This window comes from Dermacentor albipictus, chromosome 8 (genome assembly GCF_038994185.2).
Source record: "Dermacentor albipictus isolate Rhodes 1998 colony chromosome 8, USDA_Dalb.pri_finalv2, whole genome shotgun sequence".
Taxonomy (NCBI): Eukaryota; Metazoa; Arthropoda; class Arachnida; order Ixodida; family Ixodidae; genus Dermacentor; species Dermacentor albipictus.
Window position 1 is genome coordinate 128,476,448 of NC_091828.1, and position 18,960 is coordinate 128,495,407.

General features: G+C 42.3%; 1 protein-coding gene across 2 annotated transcripts in view; it reads right to left on the reverse strand.

Annotated features, from left to right (window-relative positions):
- Positions 1 to 383: 383 nt before the first annotated feature.
- Positions 384 to 18,960, reverse strand: part of LOC135918974 (uncharacterized) — a 34,412-nt gene continuing 15,835 nt past the window's right edge. The window contains exons 5-8 of one of the 2 annotated variants that reach the window (XM_065452699.1): positions 16,611 to 16,817; positions 16,140 to 16,441; positions 4,516 to 4,567; positions 384 to 541 (exon numbers count right to left, since the gene is read on the reverse strand). In XM_065452699.1, the coding sequence (XP_065308771.1) occupies positions 4,532 to 4,567; positions 16,140 to 16,441; positions 16,611 to 16,817 (545 nt within the window). In that variant the 3' untranslated portion in view covers positions 384 to 541; positions 4,516 to 4,531. Of the gene's footprint in view, positions 542 to 4,515; positions 4,568 to 7,465; positions 10,489 to 16,139; positions 16,442 to 16,610; positions 16,818 to 18,960 lie in introns of those variants that run through there. The other variant, XM_065452698.1, reaches the window with a different exon arrangement.

Genomic DNA, 18,960 nt, shown 5'->3' on the forward strand with positions numbered 1-18,960 from the left:
ATAGATAGAACACCCTCGCTTATTATCACTGGTACATCTGTCTTCGAAAGCTCCTTATGTATGCTGTAGTTGTCATTAAGGAAAAAAAAAACACTATGAAAATATACATTAAATGCATGAGTTATATCTGCTGCATTTTCGACAAGGTGATCATTTACTGAAATGTTTTGAATAGACTCACTCCCCCCACTCCCCCCATAAAATGTCACATAAAAAGGATGAAATAATAAATGACAAGAGGATATATATGTAGAATCTTTTCCTGCTGTTAAACAGCTGTGAGTAGCACTTGCCTTTGTCTCCCTGTCTTGTGTCTCTTACTATGCTAATTTACTTGTTCAGCTATGCAAAACTAACTAGCCCAACAATTAATTCTTCCAGAATGGTTTTTGAGTTGTTTATTAAACACAAGTTAACAAAGAAAAAGCTCCTGAGCTCTAGCAAAAAAATGTACAACACAGCAAATGAAGTGACCATTCTTCTGGCCGACTGGAACAAGCAAAGATGATGCTTCCAAGCACATAGCCAAGACCCAGTGCACCTGCGCAGATACAAAGCAAGGTCATCCTATTTATGCTTTGCCAGCACCGGACTACAAAACACAGGCAACCACAGAGATGTTATGAACAGCAGTCATTCATAATTTCAATGGATTGTGCTCTTTGTACCAAAATTCACTAGTATAATTCTTCTCCTGTGGTCTTGTACTGGTGTCACACATTAATTTTGAAGGCCTTCGAACAGATGGTCTATCATTTCATTGGGGAACTAGGCACTGCTACACAGGAAGCTTCGACAACAGTCAAGTCCACATTCAAACAAATCGGTGGAATTGTGCAAAACTGTACTGAAATTTCTAAAGCCCTCAAGCAGCGAGCCTGCATAACCTGTTGCTGGCAGATTGTAAACAATGTGTTCAAAGCGAAAAACAACAGCATGGAACTATTCACCTAGTAAAAATAATCCTCTTGCATCAATAGCAAGCGTTGGTCCCGTGCCACATTACATATGCTGCAGCCAGCAGTGCCAATGCTGCCAGAGCATGCACTCTTGCAAAACCAACACCGATCTATGAAAAATGATCATCTGTGACAATAATGAAACTAAAAATGTTACATTATGTTACAAATGTTACAGTATACTTAGAAACTGTCCACCAGTAAAAGGCTGGGCACTTTCAGGGATGCAGAATTGTTGCAACAGCACTGCCAAATGCATTTGGTGTTGAGATTATTGAAACCTTTCGGCGATCGAGTTTGCTGTGCAGCAACAACACAACTGTTAGTTTGATCGAATTGCCATTGTGGTTACTAATAGCCATTGGAAAGTGCTGTGTGCGCCATGGGTATCAATCAAATCTTCTCTATAATGCTATCATGAATGTATGAGCCAAATAGTATTTCTGTGCATACAGCACAGATTCTACACTTTTAACACTTTCACTGTGAGGTTTTTCTTTTTCAAAAATGACGCACCCCCAGCATCATGTTTTTTTCTCGTATGCTATAAAACAAACACAATGCTTTATTTTTGGTTGTGCAGAAATGAAAAAATGACATAGTATATAATGGCAAATGCACTCCAGAGACTTATTGGTATGTCAGCAATGCTGAATGGGTTAATATACTGTCCGCTCTTTCCTCCAATGCAGAATTATGATTAAATGTAACGGTGAAGCACCGTTTTTATTTAACATCTGTCGCCATAGCAAAATGCTCTCAAACCACAAGTGCTGACCACCCCTCATAAAGGATGTGCAATGCACAAGGACAAGAAAGGTGCTAGCTGTCAACTGGCAAATAAGTTCATCAATGTTGGCTACTAGGACTCGGGGGCACTGACCGCCATTTTTACTGTAATGAGAGATGTGATCGCTCATGAAACACAATGTGATATTCAAGCATGGGTTCGACCTCTACAGCTGTCTTGAGGCAGTGTGCTGCTGTGGACAGTGTGAAGCAGAGACTACGGCATAGGCCAAACTGCATCCACACGTACAACCACAATGCAAGAATGCTCTGCCATTTAAAGCGGCCTTGAAACACCTTTTGTCAAAGTCAAGAAATGCATTTGAAGTTAAATTAGATTAATTATTTCAGAAATATGTCGCAGAAAAGACTACTTCGATGCGTTCAGCATAAGCGGAATTATGGGCAATCAAAGATCACCTCTGATTCCCTTCACGATGCTCCTGCTCCTTCGTCAATGTCTTGCACTGCAAAGGCCACTGCAGAGCGGGGTGTGCCCACAGCGCTGTGCTCGCTGAATGTCACCATGGCGTGCAGTTCAAATTTGATTTTGAATGTTCAGGTAGAAGCCACTATTTTTTTATTTTTGGTGCCTATGGCGCGTCGCATTGTCCTCCGCGAGCCACAGTGCATTCAGTGAGTGGGCTCGTAGCGGCGATTCATGGTCGCCGCGGTATCTATGCTACGTAGCAGACTGCAGCTACATGCAACTGTTGTGCATATGCGAAGCATTTTCTTTGTGCACGACATGGTGTGGACCACAGCTTTGTCCTGCACTAGCTTAATCGACTCCAACCACATCCAACTTGTGCATTTTGAAGCACTGTCAATAGCTCAGTACGAAGAGGGGTCTGTCAAGGCGTCTAGCCAGGAGCGGCTAGGAGTGTGTGCATGCTGGCAAGCTTACGTGTAGTCTGACCTTCAGTTCCACGTGGTTCGACACTATCCGAGTGTTCAAAACTAATCGAAATTAGCAAGACCAAATGACTAGGACACATATGAGCAGGGTGGCCACAGTTTGATTCTTATGTGGGCAGCCGCAGCCGAGTGTGAGCGGACAATAGTCAGCTTCTTCAGGAAGTATGTCATTCTTATTGAAATTCGAAAGAAGATTTCCACTTACTTAACTGCATCAATAAGTACACAGAGTAAGAGTAGGAAGAAGCTGACTCATCCAAACACCCTTCTTGAACTATCTATGTCAGCTGTTAGCCATTAGCAGCCATTTATGAGAATCTTGCATGTGACAACATATACAAGCCTTTGGCAGCTTTGAAGCAGGTGAGGAAAAGGCCTTATTTGAAAAGAGTGTGTTGGAGAAATATGTGACTTCGCGCTCTGCTTGTGAGCTCCACGTACGACTGCAAAATTTGGCTGAGAGGTTCACAGCAGCACAAGCTATCCACAGAGTGCATATTTTTTTCACCAAACCTGAGGAGTAATTCAGGACCACTTTAGTTATTATGTATTGGCTGATTTTACATAGCGATCCACAACGACTAAAGTAGGCAGTGATCCATAATGACTAAATCATTTGGGAAGAAGCAAGCACAGTTAAACTGTAGGCCTGCTGCTCTACAAGCATTATTACAATGCACACTTTCGGAACATCAGTCTTGGTTTGGCTTTGATGCGCGATAGTTCTGAATGCTTGTGCAGCAGATGATTACTAAATGTATAAGGCTAGCTCAGTCGATGCCCAAGTAAATGCAGATTATGGATCAACCAGCCAAGGCTGCACCACAAACGCTTTCAAAGGTTGGAGCAATAGCACAAAGTTGAGACAAGGACAGAAGAGGCAGGACAACACAATCGCTAACTTTAAACAAACGTTTATTTAAAGCAGTACACACCTATATACATGCATGAATGACATGAATGGCTATTTAAAGTAGGTGTGAAGTGCAAGTTCTTTTATAGATAATCTGACAGATGGTATGCTGACACATCGTGTGCCCAGTCTGTCTATCATCTTGGCCTCAAGTATTTCTCTTACTAGCTTTTCTTTATTCTCGACTATCACATAAGTTCCCTGAAGGTGTAGCTTACAAACGCATGTGCTGACGTATGGGGCAAGAATACTGTCCTTTGACTTGTGCACATTACCATTATGTTCTCCAAGATGTCATTTAGGCATCTAGTGGACTGCCTGATGTGGCATTTGCTGCGGCTTAATGGGACTTGGTAAAGGGCATAATCAACACAATTAACAAACTTAGGTTTATGCTTCTTTGAGCAAGCTTCAAAAACTTCTTTAGGTATGCTTCTTTTGCAGTGGCTGAAAAGCTTGTTAAAAGGTTGAAAAGCTTGTGGAAAGCTTGTTAGGAGCACTGAACACTGCAATTACCTCTGCGTGACCCGCTATCTTTTTGAGATGTGAATGTAAGGCACTGCAGTAACCTTACATGTTCTATCAGTGCACTCGATGGTGCAAACTTTCCACCACGATGACCTGTAGACTTATTCATCAGCCAGCTTTCAACAAGCGAGCTGCCTGGTTCCGGAGCGCCTGATCAATCAAATGTTGGCAAGTTTTCAAGGCAGCATTTTGCAACGTCAAGTTGATAATGCTCCTTTTATGTCTTGTCTCCTCCATCCCTCTCTCAAGTTTGTGCTATTGCTCAGACGTTATGTACCAACAAGCCTAAGCTGCTCTTGCGATCTTTCAAAGGCTTTCGCTGCGACATTGCTCATGCAATGGTGAGAAGTAAAATTAAAGGCTTGCCACACAAGATAATGATCCGAGAAGCATAACACTGCGACTTACCCTGGCTGGACACTGGCTAGTCCAGGTCGTAGAATGGCAAGTCCTCGTCAGACTGCAAGAAGCAAAATGCACTTTACGTTTGCTTTTGCATATTTGCGTAAAAGTTTTTAGCATCAGCCTACCTTCACAAGAAATAATGTGATGTTTTCAAGGCATTGCTTCTAAATTTGCTTCACAAGCACGTAATTAAGGTTAGCATATTTAAAAGAGTATTTAAACTTTTTCTTTTTGAACTCTCATGCTGATCATGCAGACTGTTGCTGCCATACCTACCTGCTGATCACCGCTTGTGCCACTCGTCGCAATGGCTTACAGTTTTGAAAGAGTAAGGCACATGCCTATTAGCTGCAATATGCAAAGTGCACAGGGCTTCGACTTTGCTAACAATAAATACTGGATTTGTGAAATACTACTACGTAAAGGCACGCACTCAAGAGAGGAAGCAATGCACATTCAAGTAAGAAGGCTTTCAGTGCAGAGTACCATGCCAAGGCTATCTGTGAAGCTAGCGTCCTCTTGAATTTCCAGCACACTGGTTCAACTGTCAAAGCCACATGGCTTATTCATGGGAAACAAACTTGTTTCTTGGGTCAATCTTTTAAACCAGCAGTGACAATTTTAACATATGCGTGAAACCACTCTTTTCAAACCTATGAAAAGAGTATGTTTCAAAAACAATTTCACCAAGACAAGCTGTGCCGTTAAAGATGTTACCTGTGTTTCTCGACATGCACACTAAACAGTTGATACTTGTGTGTCATATTGGTGATCAGTATTTTGTTACAGCAAAGATGCTGTGAGGCAGAAAGCAGACTTAGACATGAAATCTCAGTCATTCATTACATGTTGACTTCCAAAGCATGTGAAGGTTGAACATGAGAGGCATGCAGTAGGCTCTCATGTCTCCAAGAACTTTCATGAACTGTGCTCCAAGATATGAAAAGTGTTCCACCAACTTGAAGCAACCTTGCCCCATTATCCAAAAGCCAATAAAGAAAGAAATGATTTAGGGCCACTCCAGTGCTTACATAGAAGCTGCAATGACTTTCCACTGCTGTAGACACCAATCACGGCACAGTTGCTTATGACACTGAAAAGCAACTCGTGATGCGTCAGCGATTGCAAGTGGGGCTTCTTCACTGCGACACATAATTTGCCAGTAGCGATTTAGTTAACATTTGACCTTTATCAGCCCTGCAACTTATACTATGCTCATATATCAGTACCCTACACAAGAAAAGGTGTGAAGAACAACAAAGAAATAGGCAACATCGAGGTATCTGCAGGTGCCATCTCTCAAGACTGCCATGCAGATAGCACTCTCTCTGGAACCATTCCTGTTTTTTCCGTAGAGCTTGAATTTTATGCATTTTCTGCACAAGCACCGGAGTGAAAAGCACTTGACTCGCACCTGTTACAAGTAAACAACTTGTCAATTTTCTAGGATATTTCTCTGAGCCAGCAGCCTCAGCCAACATGCTTTACAGTGGCAGTGAAAGCTACTCGGAACCTTCTTTTGTAATATGGGACAAATTGTGACTCAGGGTAAATAAGTTGGCAAGTGCTTGACATTTTGGCTACAACGTGGGAGTAATGATTGTAGTAAAGGGCAAACATGATAAGCACTGGTTTATATTCCGCTGAGCACATGTTGCCGTGTATGAGAACAGATTGGAATAAAATTTTCATCATTCCTGTTCAAAGTATATGAAGTTGTCTGGATATGCCGCAACCCAAGATAAAGACGTCAATTTAAATTTGTTTTCCTTACGAGGACATGTGCATTGCCCCAGCTCATATGGTGACCCACGATGTTGGCACATTCTGCAAGGGCACTGGTACATTATTTCGGTGCTCTAGAGTGTTCTTCCAAATTTTCCGCATTCTCAGACGTAGTCACACTATGCACAAAGGATAGTGTGCCTAACAACAGGGAACTTTTCTTGTGGCACACAGTCCTTGACATTCATGAAGGCATCACAGAGTGTTCATGAGGGCATGCAAGTCCTCACAAAAGCACATCCTATATCCTGAATCATCATCCTTGTGCTATTAAAGCTCAGAGTCCAGTGATTATAACATCCCAGGCCCCTTGCCTAGGAGAAGAAACTCTTGTGCACTGACAGCAGCACACATCTCTTCCCCTGTTTAACTTGAGCGTTAAGGAGAACCTTGACAACATGGAGTTTTCCTGATATGGCATGGCAGAAATGTTTGAAAACATATGCATGCATGTGATGTTTCCAAGGGAAGAATACAGGAACACTTGCTGAAAAGAAGCCATTCCATTTCATTTTAAAAAAGTGCAATTCTATTCTCTTTCCATTATAATTTGAACCTTAAGACATTAATTCATTTCATTCCAGGATGACAATGTCACAACCCTTGTATTGAAGCTGCAGGTGCGCTCTATGTTCCCGCAAGGCAGAGTCCAACACGTGTGGTGTGTTATCACCAAGTGCAATTATCGTGCATGCAACTGCGACACTGTCACTTTAGGCTGTGTTGCACAAATTCAATTTGGAGGCTTATGCCCACACACAAGCTTATGCAATTCCCTCAGACACACCAACTTGTTAGGTGTTAGCAATAGTAGCCATCTATTAGTCTACTGATCTCAACTCTGCTTCATGTGGGCAACTGTTCAGTCCAGCCCATCCACGTCATCTTGTGCCTAATCTCAGATGTATTCTGTGGGTATAAACACTAAGTGTGAGCTTCTTTCAACAACTTGCTGCCTGCCACCCTTACCTGCTGAGCATAACTAGCGCTACTTTGTCTGATCAATTAGGCCAATTGATCAAATGAAGTTGCGACTCGGTGCCAAGTCAAGCTCTTTTTGAAGTAACCATATAGCACTTATGAAACCGAGGAATTGCCTCAACAATGATGAGGAGGGCACGCAGCTGGGCAACCTGATGGGCAGCAACTTTTATTATTATTATACAACATTATACAACATTATTATTTATGCAATGTTTCTACATTTGGTCAGGAGGCATTATTCTAGGGTGTTATTCCCCCAAATTAGTCTCCCAAATGTGCTTCTAAACATAGTGAAAACAGTAATGAAGTAAACAAGCTTCACTGCGCAGACACCATAATGAAGCCATAAATGATATTTGACAACGCATCAACCAAGCGCTATTCAAAACACAAGTTTCCTGCATGGTTTAATAAGTATTTTGGCCAAGTACAATGACAAACAGTGAAGCGATAAAATAATGTCAGCTTTGCATAACAGTTTGACAAGCTTGTAATGGTCTTATAACAGTGAATGGTTGTATGGGAGGGTGCAAAGTTGGAAACAATAAATTTTGATTGTGATTGTCCAGTGGGACACATGAGCCAATCCAACTTTTGAAGCCCCCTCCCATGCAGCCGAACAAGACACCATAAATGTCCAGTAAGTGCAGCCCCAAATGCAATTCTAGCACATGAAGTTTGTCTGGAAAAATGTAAGCCACAGAATAACAAACACTATATGATATATGCCACTAATTAAGGAGGACCATATAAAGTCAATGGGCAATGAAGCCAAGGAACGCATAGGTGTAATTAGCTATGCTTTAAACTGAAATGTATAAAATGAGAAAAAGGGAAAAAGAAAAGTATATGAAAGTGGCCGAAAGACAACTTGTTGCCGCATCTTTTCATCCACTTTCATTTTCCCTTTTCCTCATTATATTTCAGATTTCCAATTTAAGAACAAGAACAGCTCATCACTCAACCGTCATACATATCATCTCGCTCTGACCACAGCATGAAAGTTGGTGTGCCGTCTTCACGTACTAAACTTTGTAGTAATGCATTCATCCCTAGCACAAGCAAAGATTGGAACCAGCTTCCCGCCACCGTTGCAGCCATCCTGGATACCAACACCTTCAAAACCACCATTCATGAAACGCCACGTTGAATGTGTCTTTGTATCTTGCACAATTCTTTTGTTATGTTCCCCCATTCCTTTCTGTAATGCCTTCGGGCATTGAAAGTATCTTAAATAAATAAATAAAACCACAGCTAATTACCCCTATGGTTTCTTTGGCTGCATTGCCTGTCGAAGTTATATGGTCGTGATTAGAAAAAATCTAGTCCCCTTTTTTCTCTTAGTCTTACTAATCAAGTAGAGCATAAAACAACTTTTCTGCTGTTAGAAACATAGTAAGAAGCAGCATTCAAGACGCTGGCAAATTGACAGCTATTTGTGACATGTTTCTACCAAGCTTTTATTTATGCTGCAATCATTCCCAAATTTTTCACCTGTCATCTGAATGGGTTCCAGGTTCAACATAAATGCAAAACCTGATGCACATTTGATACTGACTTGTGAATCACCTATATGGAAGTCTGTTGGCTGCCCCTCAATGTGCCCTGTGCCTTGCACTGTTTCAAATGTTAGAATGATGCTTTCTGAATAAGGCTAAGCCAACATTTGTTTATGGCTGATTTTATGCTCTAATTGGTTTATTGTTAATGTGCACAGGGGTAGGGGGCAGGGTGTCACTTAAAAGAACATAGTCATGCACTAAAGTGCAATGTGTGTGACTGGCTAGTTGATTATTATAAAAATAGTGCAACAGTGGACAGAGAACGGAAGGAAAGAATGAACACAGGCACTGTTTTTGTTCATTTTTTTTCTCTCCATCCTCTGCCCACTGTTGCGCTGTTTTTATAATGGATTGCTAAACTGTAGCTTCACAAGACTTTACAGACAAACTTGCATTTTCCACAGCGTGATTCTTGAACAATGTAGAGGGCCAATTCTTCCATGGCACCGACACGAGTGCCGCTAAAGAATGAAAAACACAGAACAGCTTCAGCCTTTTCGATGGTGAGGATGACTGAGCAAGAGGGTACAGGGTCAAGGATACGCACAGTACAGAAAAGTCTGCCGACAAGAGTGGCCCTAGTGTATACACTGCTTCACACTCGCTGCACTCGTATTCCAGCATACCAATCCAGCTTCTGCTCCAGCAGCGTCTCCCTGCACATACTTCACTTTTGATTTTGGCGATATACGTGCTGCTCCACCATGCCTTACCTGAGCTGACCTGACCAGGACTATCACAGAGGCAGCTATCCAGTTTGACATTCTGCAGCCCAGACAATAGACTTTGGATCTTCAAATTGGTAGCCATGAATACAAGGAAAGGATCAATATCCTTCAGAATGTACTAACAGTTGTAACAGCGCACCCAAGACAAGGACAACAGAAGGAATAAAACGACGACAAAGCGCTAACAGCACACTAACAGCGCACTGACAGTGTTTCACCTTGGAAGAGCACTGGAGGAGGATATGCATTTTGATGCTGATAGCTAAAACATGAGTGTTTTTGTTACTAATACAAAGAAATGAAAGAACTTACCTCTGTGAAAATTGTACAAGCAGTACAGATGGCCTGGTTTCTCAAGATTAAACAATCATATCAGGTCCGTTACAATAAGGCTTTTCGATTCTCTCAGTGCTCTCACGAGCAAAGCTTTCAGCCTTTGACATCATTTCAGCTTTTACTAGAAACCACACCACGTTCCGCTCACCAAGGTGCAAATGATGTTATGGTCATGAGGGTACACTCACTACTTGTTTCATGTACTGCAATGTGTGAAGCCAGTGTTCCATGCATTGTGGCTCCATAAAATTTCACAGACAGCCGAGGCAGGTGTGTGCATGTTAAGAAGCAACCATAAAAAAATGTTCTAGAAAGTTGACACAGTAGATCACAACTCTCATTACTGATGAAACTATACCCAACAAGGAAAATAGCGAGAACATTATAGAGAACATGGAGTAAGAAAAAGCAGGGTGTTTAAGTAACAGTGGAAAATGTCAAATAATTCGGCAGCAGTTAAGTAGACCATAATGTCAGGTGACTGCAGCGTGATATTGTATCTTTCCACAAAGACACTTCAAGACATCATTCAAATGCGGGGTCCTCTGGTGTGGAGCACAACATGACAGTCTGTTCACCATCTGCAAAAAATTGGGCAGGGGTAAGGGCAAGGAATGCCCCTGTAAGATTTTACGCAGTGAAGTCGACATCCACAGCAGTCTCTGAAAAGTGCCAATGCAAGAGGAGACGAAGCATCCGTATGATGCCGAGGATGAACGATGCAAGCCACAGGTGCAGACAGCAGCCAAAAGCAGGTGCAATGCAATCAGAGTAGCCTTGCAGAGGAGACAGTGTGACAGTGTGTGCTATAAACAGACAGCACAAGCTAGCCAAAAGAGTGAGCTTTCTAGGACTCCTGTGGCAAACAAGCAAGCATAACAGCACCGACAAGGCCACATGCTCAGAGAAGACCACTACAGCAATGTGCTTCATTCGAGCAATAATTACAGTAAAAGACATTGACAGTCACTTAAAGGGTTCTTGAAACGGTTCGGACAAATTTTGTAGACGCGTAGCGTCTACAAAATTTACAAACATCATTTGTTTACTATAAAGCTGGAAAAATTATCGATCACATGCCCAGGTGAGCCAATCGGATAGCTCGCCCCACTGACGTCATATGGGTGATTTGCGTCATATGGGTAGGGGCGGCTTAAAATCCGCCGCGCAGTGTGCTGCGATCGGCAGCGATGTGCATTTTTAAACCTTATAATAAATTACATGCTTTACGTGGAGCACTTTGATGCGTCAATTAATGATCAGAAGGACTTACTCTAACAACTCAGTATGTTTGTAGAAAATCGTCAAAATGGTTTCAGGGTCCCTTTAGGTATCCTTACGTGATTTTAATGTGAAAAAACAAGTTAAAACTCTACCTTAATCCATTTTGCTCTAATTTGTGCCAACCTCAGTCTACTTTATTCCACTTCATTCCACCTCATTCCACCTTAGTCCACCCTAATTTACCTTATTCTGCCTAATTTTACATTAATCCACCTCAATACAGTTTATTCTACTTAATCTGCCTTATTCTATCTTAACATTAATCCACCTTAATCTACCTTAACCCTTTGAGGGTCAATGACGTAAATATATGGCGCCGCGAACAAGTCCAAAAAATGGTCGATGCCGTATATTTATGGCGCCGTCTGTACATTTAAAAAGAAGGCCAATTTCCCAACTTTTTCTTTTCTGTCATGTGCTGCCACTATGTGGGAATACAGGGATTATTTTTTTTGTGCTCCTCCCTCTCTCAGTTTTTGTTGCATGGTTTGTTTTAGAGCTAGTTTGCTCCCTCGCGTCTGTATACTACCGCTCGCACATTGGTGCGCACGCGGGCGGGTGGCGGTTTAAGTTTTGTACCACGCGCGGTTTTGGCTTCTTGCACTTGCAAAACTGATGGCTATCTCGTTACTAATTGCTCAAAGGGTGACAGCTTGTTTCTCGCTCATTTAGTGCTCACAGGGGTGCACATAGGAAGGATGCCATCGTGCATGCGTTTCTGTTGCTTCTTTTTTTGACACTCACAAAAACTAATTGCCTCTGGTTGGTGACAAGACGACGATTAGCGGGAGTTTGTCACACATTTTGCTTTTTTGACGGGGGCACACAACCAAACAGTTTTCTTGAGTGCGCGCACATACGCGGTTCGATTATGCTATGGACATACATATTAGTGTAAGAGCAGGAACATTTGAGTCTTGTGAAATATTCTCGTGTGCGCATCTTCAAGGCCTTGAACTATGTGTATAACAATGCATCAAATTTTTAATTCTTATAAGTTTATTTCCTTTTTTATTGTTGTTATTCATGAATGAAGAGTACATATATACAAATACAAAATATTTTTTTCTCACTTTACGGTCACCCTTGAAAAATTATTGTAAAGTTTTTTTGAAATAGGTCCCTAAGAAGAGTTGGAATCTGCAATAAGAAATATACTTTGGGCGATCACATATGGTGAAAAAAATCGACCCTCGAAGGGTTAAACCACTTTACTCCACCTTAATCAACCTTAATCCACGCTGATCATGATTTTTCTTGCCACTTGTTGTGGAGCACATTGGCTTTCATGCCTCATGGGGCATATAATGCTTTTGTGTTAATACATCATGAAAAATTGGCACTTTAGTGGCACTCCCTGAAATTATTGTCTGTTAAAATAAGTCTCCACTATCTCTAGCAAAGTTTGTGAAACTAGCCCCGTGCTGTGTGCATGACATCACTGTGCCATCTCCTGATTGGTGATGAATAGCATAAAAAGGACGACAATAACAGCCCCATTGCTCTTCTCCGCCCATCCGTGGTCTTCTTCGAGTATGTTTTGTATGTCTGGCTGCTTACACCTACCTTCCGGCTGGCTTGATGTGCATCCCTACTGCACACCGAAATCCCCAAAACAAGCTTTGGACTGCTGAGTGTTTTTCTAAAGGTGCCCAGTAAAGTCATTTGTATAGGCAAACTACATAGCCTGATGTCACAAACACACCACTGTTGCTTTTGATCTACTTGTTTAAGCGCAGCTCTGGGAGAAGCTTTCATGGAGGGAAAATAATTGTTCTAGCACAGATAGCATACTAGTAGTAGTGAAGAAGTGAAGTGTAGAACAGTGCAGTGGAGTGGAGGTGTCAGGTGTGAAGGAAGCCTGTGGTGTTCTGGAGCAGCAAAATCGTCCCTTCAATATGGCTTTGGAACAGTAATTTCTGTATTGGAGCAGAGGAACTGCGTTTTGGAGCAGCTTGGTAAATCTCAGTATGAGTCATACCAAATAAGAGAAACAGGAGGGGGAAGAAATGCTCTTTTTCACTATTGTAGAGCTACATGAAGCAACGCCGATGCTAAGATAATTTTAGCCTGATGTACTGCATCAAATGTAGTAGACAGGCTGCATTGAAAGTATATTGCAGATATGCAACAATATGTTGAGTTAACACCAGGAACAGGAAAACTCATCATGAACACTTGTCAGGAACACTCATCAGCTTTTCACATTGTTTGAATTCTTGCCTTCACATTATGCAGTCTTTATCAGGAACAACATGCTGTAATGTCTCCAAGACAGTTTTCCTACATGCCTAAAGAACAAGTTGACATGGCAACAATGTTAATTTTTGTGCTGGGCTACCTTCTCTTAATGGTTGCTTATATTTGTGTTGGGTACACATTCTTCTAGCCACTAAAACTTGCCATACACCAAATCCTTCCTTTGAAAATGGCTGATATGCCCTGGTAACAGCGTGTTCTAGTGAGAGGAAGCTAACCATGTGATCGCTAGTGCAGCAAAAACTTTGCATAACAAGGTTTTTAGGTAGCACTCGTTTTTAGGTAGCACACCAAAGCCAATGTTTAGAACATTTGCACCATGCATGTGGCCAGAAACTAACCAATTCCAAAGGTGACCAGGTATTTGAATTGCAGCATCTAATATTTCGTACAACACATCCCACATACAGATGATGTCACAAACAGATGAGTGCTACAGCCATGAACTGAAGCTACGAGCTATATTCTGAGCAAGTATCATGCATTTCAATTCTTCACAGAATGAACGCCTGTGCGCAACTGAGAGATTTGCGGCAATGGTACAAAGAATGGGTTAAAGAAAAGAAGAACAGCTCTGTCATGATCAGTTATTTGCCAAGCGCCATGCATATTTCTCGCAGCCAGTCTCACGACTCCAGACTGACCTGACTGCATGAGTGCCTCATTTTGTTTCCAACTGCCCCACAAAAAGAATGCCTGCTGAACACGGTCACAGCAAACTGCACTGTTACACCTCGCATGCCACTCCCTGATCGTCATAGATATGCATTTTACAGTAAAAGCTTGCTAATTTGACCCTCACTTATATGGAAAATCAGGTAATCTTGTGTTGCCATTGGGCCCTATCAATGTATGTATTATTAAACGACATCCATCAGTACAAGTTTGTTAATATGACCCTCACTGATTGAGAAAATAGCATAATTTTGAGTTGCCATCAGGCCCCGTCAATGTATGCATTATTCAATGGTATCAATCGCTTGTTTATTCAGAAGTGCATTGCTGGACACCGGTGAATTCAGACAAGTTCCAGAGCACAGCAAGCACAGAGCACTGCAAATGTGCAATAAAAATGTTCTAATCTGTTCTATTCATAGCAGAAACAATCATGGGGAACTATTTTGCAACGTTTTGTGCTTCTTTGCATCTTGTGATGTGCATGATGCCACCACAACTATGCATGCTGCATGCAAGACTTCACGGCTGCCATTTTCAACACAATGCATTCTCCGTGGTTACAACATGTGTTAAAGGCATGTTGCACTGACACCACTACTGCAGTGCAAAGGCTGTGTGCAAGCACTTACTACTGCCAGTGCATATCATAATGAAAATTACAGTATCCACGGAGATCACATGAAATAACAAAAACTAAAGTAACCTTTTCCCACTGTAGGCATGGTGGTGGTAGGTTTTCTTTGTCCATTCCTTAATTTGATAATCAGATAACTCAAAAGCTTCCTATGCAATGAAATCTGAGTTAACAAGATTTTGCTGCAATTAACTGAATATCAGAACTTTGTTAATTTGCCCGTGACCAAGTGACAATATGTGCCAAGAAAGCATCTTTTCTGTGGAGTCTGTCGCGAGGACAAATTAAACAATTAGATTGCATCTGTAGAGAGAGAGAGAGGGAGAGAGAGACTGCACGATGCAATCCAAATATGCAGAGGGTAGCACAAGCAGAAGCAACCAAATCGTAAAGCATTCTAGGACAGAAGACAAAAGGCAGCGTCGGCATCACGGTGCATGCTACCGGCAGGAGCAACAGAGCTCAAGTGAACATTGTAGGACTCCTGTAACTTTAAGTACCTCCCGGCCACAACAGCACAGTGAAGGACAATGTGTTTGCTAACATCCTTGCTATATACCTAATAATACTACTATACCTAATAATACTACTATACCTAATTTTTCTGCACCACAGATTCCAACAACCTACTATTGAGAGTTCTGTAGCTTTTTGTCCCACACCCCTCAAGATCATTATTTTTGGTGCTTAAATCATGCAAACTGATTTCAATATAAAACAAATGGCAAATTGAATTAAATTATGGGATTTAACATCCCAAATCAAGTCTCAAATCTACGAAAGACACTGTAGTGCAGAGTGACTCCCGATTAATTTGGACCACCTGGGGACCTTAAACCCCTTCCAGGCCATGGACAAGCTGGTTTCATCCGCTTGTTTTTGGTAAAACGACCAACGACAAGATCAGCTCGTCAATGGTACTTTTTGGTTTCCAGCAATATGTTGGACAAGCTGGTTTAGTTTCCGTGCTTTTTTGTGCTTCTGGTAGATGGCAGCAGACAATTTGTGTGGCGGTGCAAGCAGGAGAGAATTTATTCGGGAGGAAGAAGTAAAACATGTTGGCAACTGGGCCAATTAAAAATAATTTGGCCATGTTTTGTGAAAATGCGGGATAACAGAATGGCATGGAAGGGGTCAACATGCACTAAATGCATGGCACACAAGCATTTTTGCATTCCACATCCCATTGGAATGTGGCCACCATGGGAAGCAATTGAACTTGTAATCTCATGCACAAATGCAGGACACCACAGCGACTCATCCACCACAGCATGAGAACGAATGAAAGTGCACAAAAGCAGCAAAGCAAGCAAAGTTATGGTTTTTTTAGGTAGTGCCTGTAAAAGGCCCTGCTAGCAAACAAGGTGATGCACTTACATCGCTCTTCTCAAAAGCTTTGTGTTCAGCAGCTACGCTGTCAATGGCAAAGTCCACTTCCTGAGGAGGGAGGGGCTCCAAGCACTGTGAAGTGCCTCCCAGTGGAGTCTCTGTCAGACTATCTGCAGGAGTCTCCGGCAAACTCCCTGTCAAAGTTTCTGTAGAAGTCTCCGTTGGCTCTAGGCCAAGTAGGGCTTCTGCTGTGCGACCCTCTGGAGTCGGTTCATGCTCTAGCTCCATGGAGGAGGACTCCAGTGTCGTCGTCGAGAGAGTCTCGCAAATGGAATCTTGTTCAAAAGTCACTGGCAAAAGAAAAGAAAAAAGAAAGTGAAAGGAAACCTATATATGCGCAGATATTTCAGAACTTTTTGACTAGCGGCAACAATCCTGTCATTAAGAGCAGGAAAGAAATGACAGTCACAATTTAGATGCAAGTAATTCTTTGAACAGAAGTACAGATAAATCTCTTACATGGTCGCTGAAGTGCATATCCATCATCGTCGTCTGAATCGCTTACTGGCTCGTGGGGTTGCACTTGAGCAAGAGAGGCGGCCCACCATGTTAGGTCGTGGGGATGAGTATATTCACTCGGATCGAAGGGGCTTTTCTTAATAGGCACCTGAGCTGCCTTGAGCTGTGCCTCAGCCGTATCCAGACGAGGGCCGCTGTACCCAGCATCTGTGAGCCAGAATGGAACTCATTTGTGCCAATGTGTCGGGCCATAACAAGTAGAGGTAACTTAATTGCAAGACAGTGGAGCAAGACAAGAACTGATCGAAAGAGATACAACACAAGCACTTGTGTTGCTTTCCTTTATATCTGTCCTTGTCTTGAGACGGTGCTTGTTGTCATCATTATTTTGGTCCTTTTGTCTATGTATGCACTGTAGTCAAGTTTGCAATGAAATACCAACTAGCACATTCCCAAATCCTGATTGTCTTGCTGCACTGTCTTACACTTCAGAAGCCATGAATCAGCAATGAGCCCAATATCGTACTATGACTTGAGGTAAGTCCAAAGCCATACACCCTAAAAACAGCTTACACTTTTTGAGGTGTCTTTTTGTCCCACAACATTAATGATGAGTTGGGTATATACTTGGGGCGGTTGGTGTAACTTAGTTCGGTTTCTGGAAGACTAGCACTAGGACGAAATACACAGATCAATGTGTGTATCAGTCTTCTCTATGTATTTTGTCTATCATTGGTCTTGCTGGCATTTACTTTCATGAAAACTCTGCTCGTTACTTTCTTGTCAAGAAAGCTACTTCATGCTGTTCGTGACCTGGAAGTATATGGTGCAGAATGTTAAACAAAGGAAAGGCACGCAGAGTTAAATGACGACTATTCTTGTGGGATAAAGAAAGATAGGCCCCAAAGGTGTAAACTAGGGGGTGCATATACTCTAGTATCACCAAATCGAATCAAACAGCGAACATTAGAATAATTCAATATGCAGATTGAATATTTGCTATACAGTTTTTCGAATATTCAGTATATTGATGTGGAAACTCGCACAATGACACATGTCACGTGCACTGTCGCTGACATGGTGCGCCGTCATGTGTGATGTCACTTTGTTGTCGTTGGTGCAAAATAAGTGCCGAGCGCTCCACGAATGGACTGCCCCGGCTGAAGCCATGGTGTGACTGGTGAGCCATTGCAAAAACATTCAGTGCAGTCACATGCGTCGCAATGAGATTTTCAGAGCACTCATTTCTGTCGGTAGAATAAGGTTCATCTAGGTCAACAAGGTTGACTGAAACAACAATGCAATATGGACAGAGGGAACGACAACCAAAGCAACACATATTTCGGAAAATGTAAAAACATGTGTGAAGATTGAGCCAATTAACCACTGAAAGGCATGCAGATCCCTGATGAGCTACCTGTACGAACATATCAGCGTCAAGCATTTCACGGCGATGTGCGACGCATTACCACTTCACTCAGCGGCGAATTTTTGTAATGACCACACTGCCTAGGCTGTTAGGCCTAATTGACACTGCTTTATCGGGCGGTGGCAACTTAAGTTACAGACTGGTGCCAAATCCATGAAGATCGACTCACAGCAGCCATGCGATACTCGGAAAGCTGACAAACCGCCTCACAAATGAAAGTGAGTGCACGATATCGCAACAAAGTTGCTCATGGCCGCCATCTTTGCGACACACTGTACAGTGGTCTCTTGTTCCTGACATCACTCGTAGATACACATCGGTCTATTTTTGTAGTTTCAAGCAACCCTTCACATGACTATCTTTGAATTTACAAAGTGGGCATGAAAGTGTCATGTCCTAGTTGCATGCTTTTGTGCAGATGGTGGATTAAATAAAGAAAAAGGGGAGGGGGAGAGAGGAGTGTTGTGCGAGCTTGCCGTGACCCTCCAGAATTCAGAATTTTTGACAGGTTACAAATCACGCTGCGCCTGACAATGAAATGGCATAGACAGTGCCTGTTCTTTACTGTTGGCGCCGGCTACGCATGTAGCAGTGATCGAGTCACGTGATGTGTGGTCCTTTTGTCTATCACACAAATTGGCCACACGATAACCCACCTGCTATAAAGTTAGGATAGTCCTTCTTGACGAGGTCTGTTAGAAAAGTATCCGACCTTATTTTTTTTTTTGCGAACACCTGATGGATATGAAACAAGCACGCTTGCATCAGCCAACCTTGAACCTTCATGACCCCCTGCAACTTCTGAATGTTTCCCAACATCAAGATGAGGCTATTGAAAGGAGCGCGATTTTAGACAAGAGAGGATACTATGGCTGCAACGACAGCTGAGCTAAACTCCATTCCGAATGAGACCTTCTCGGA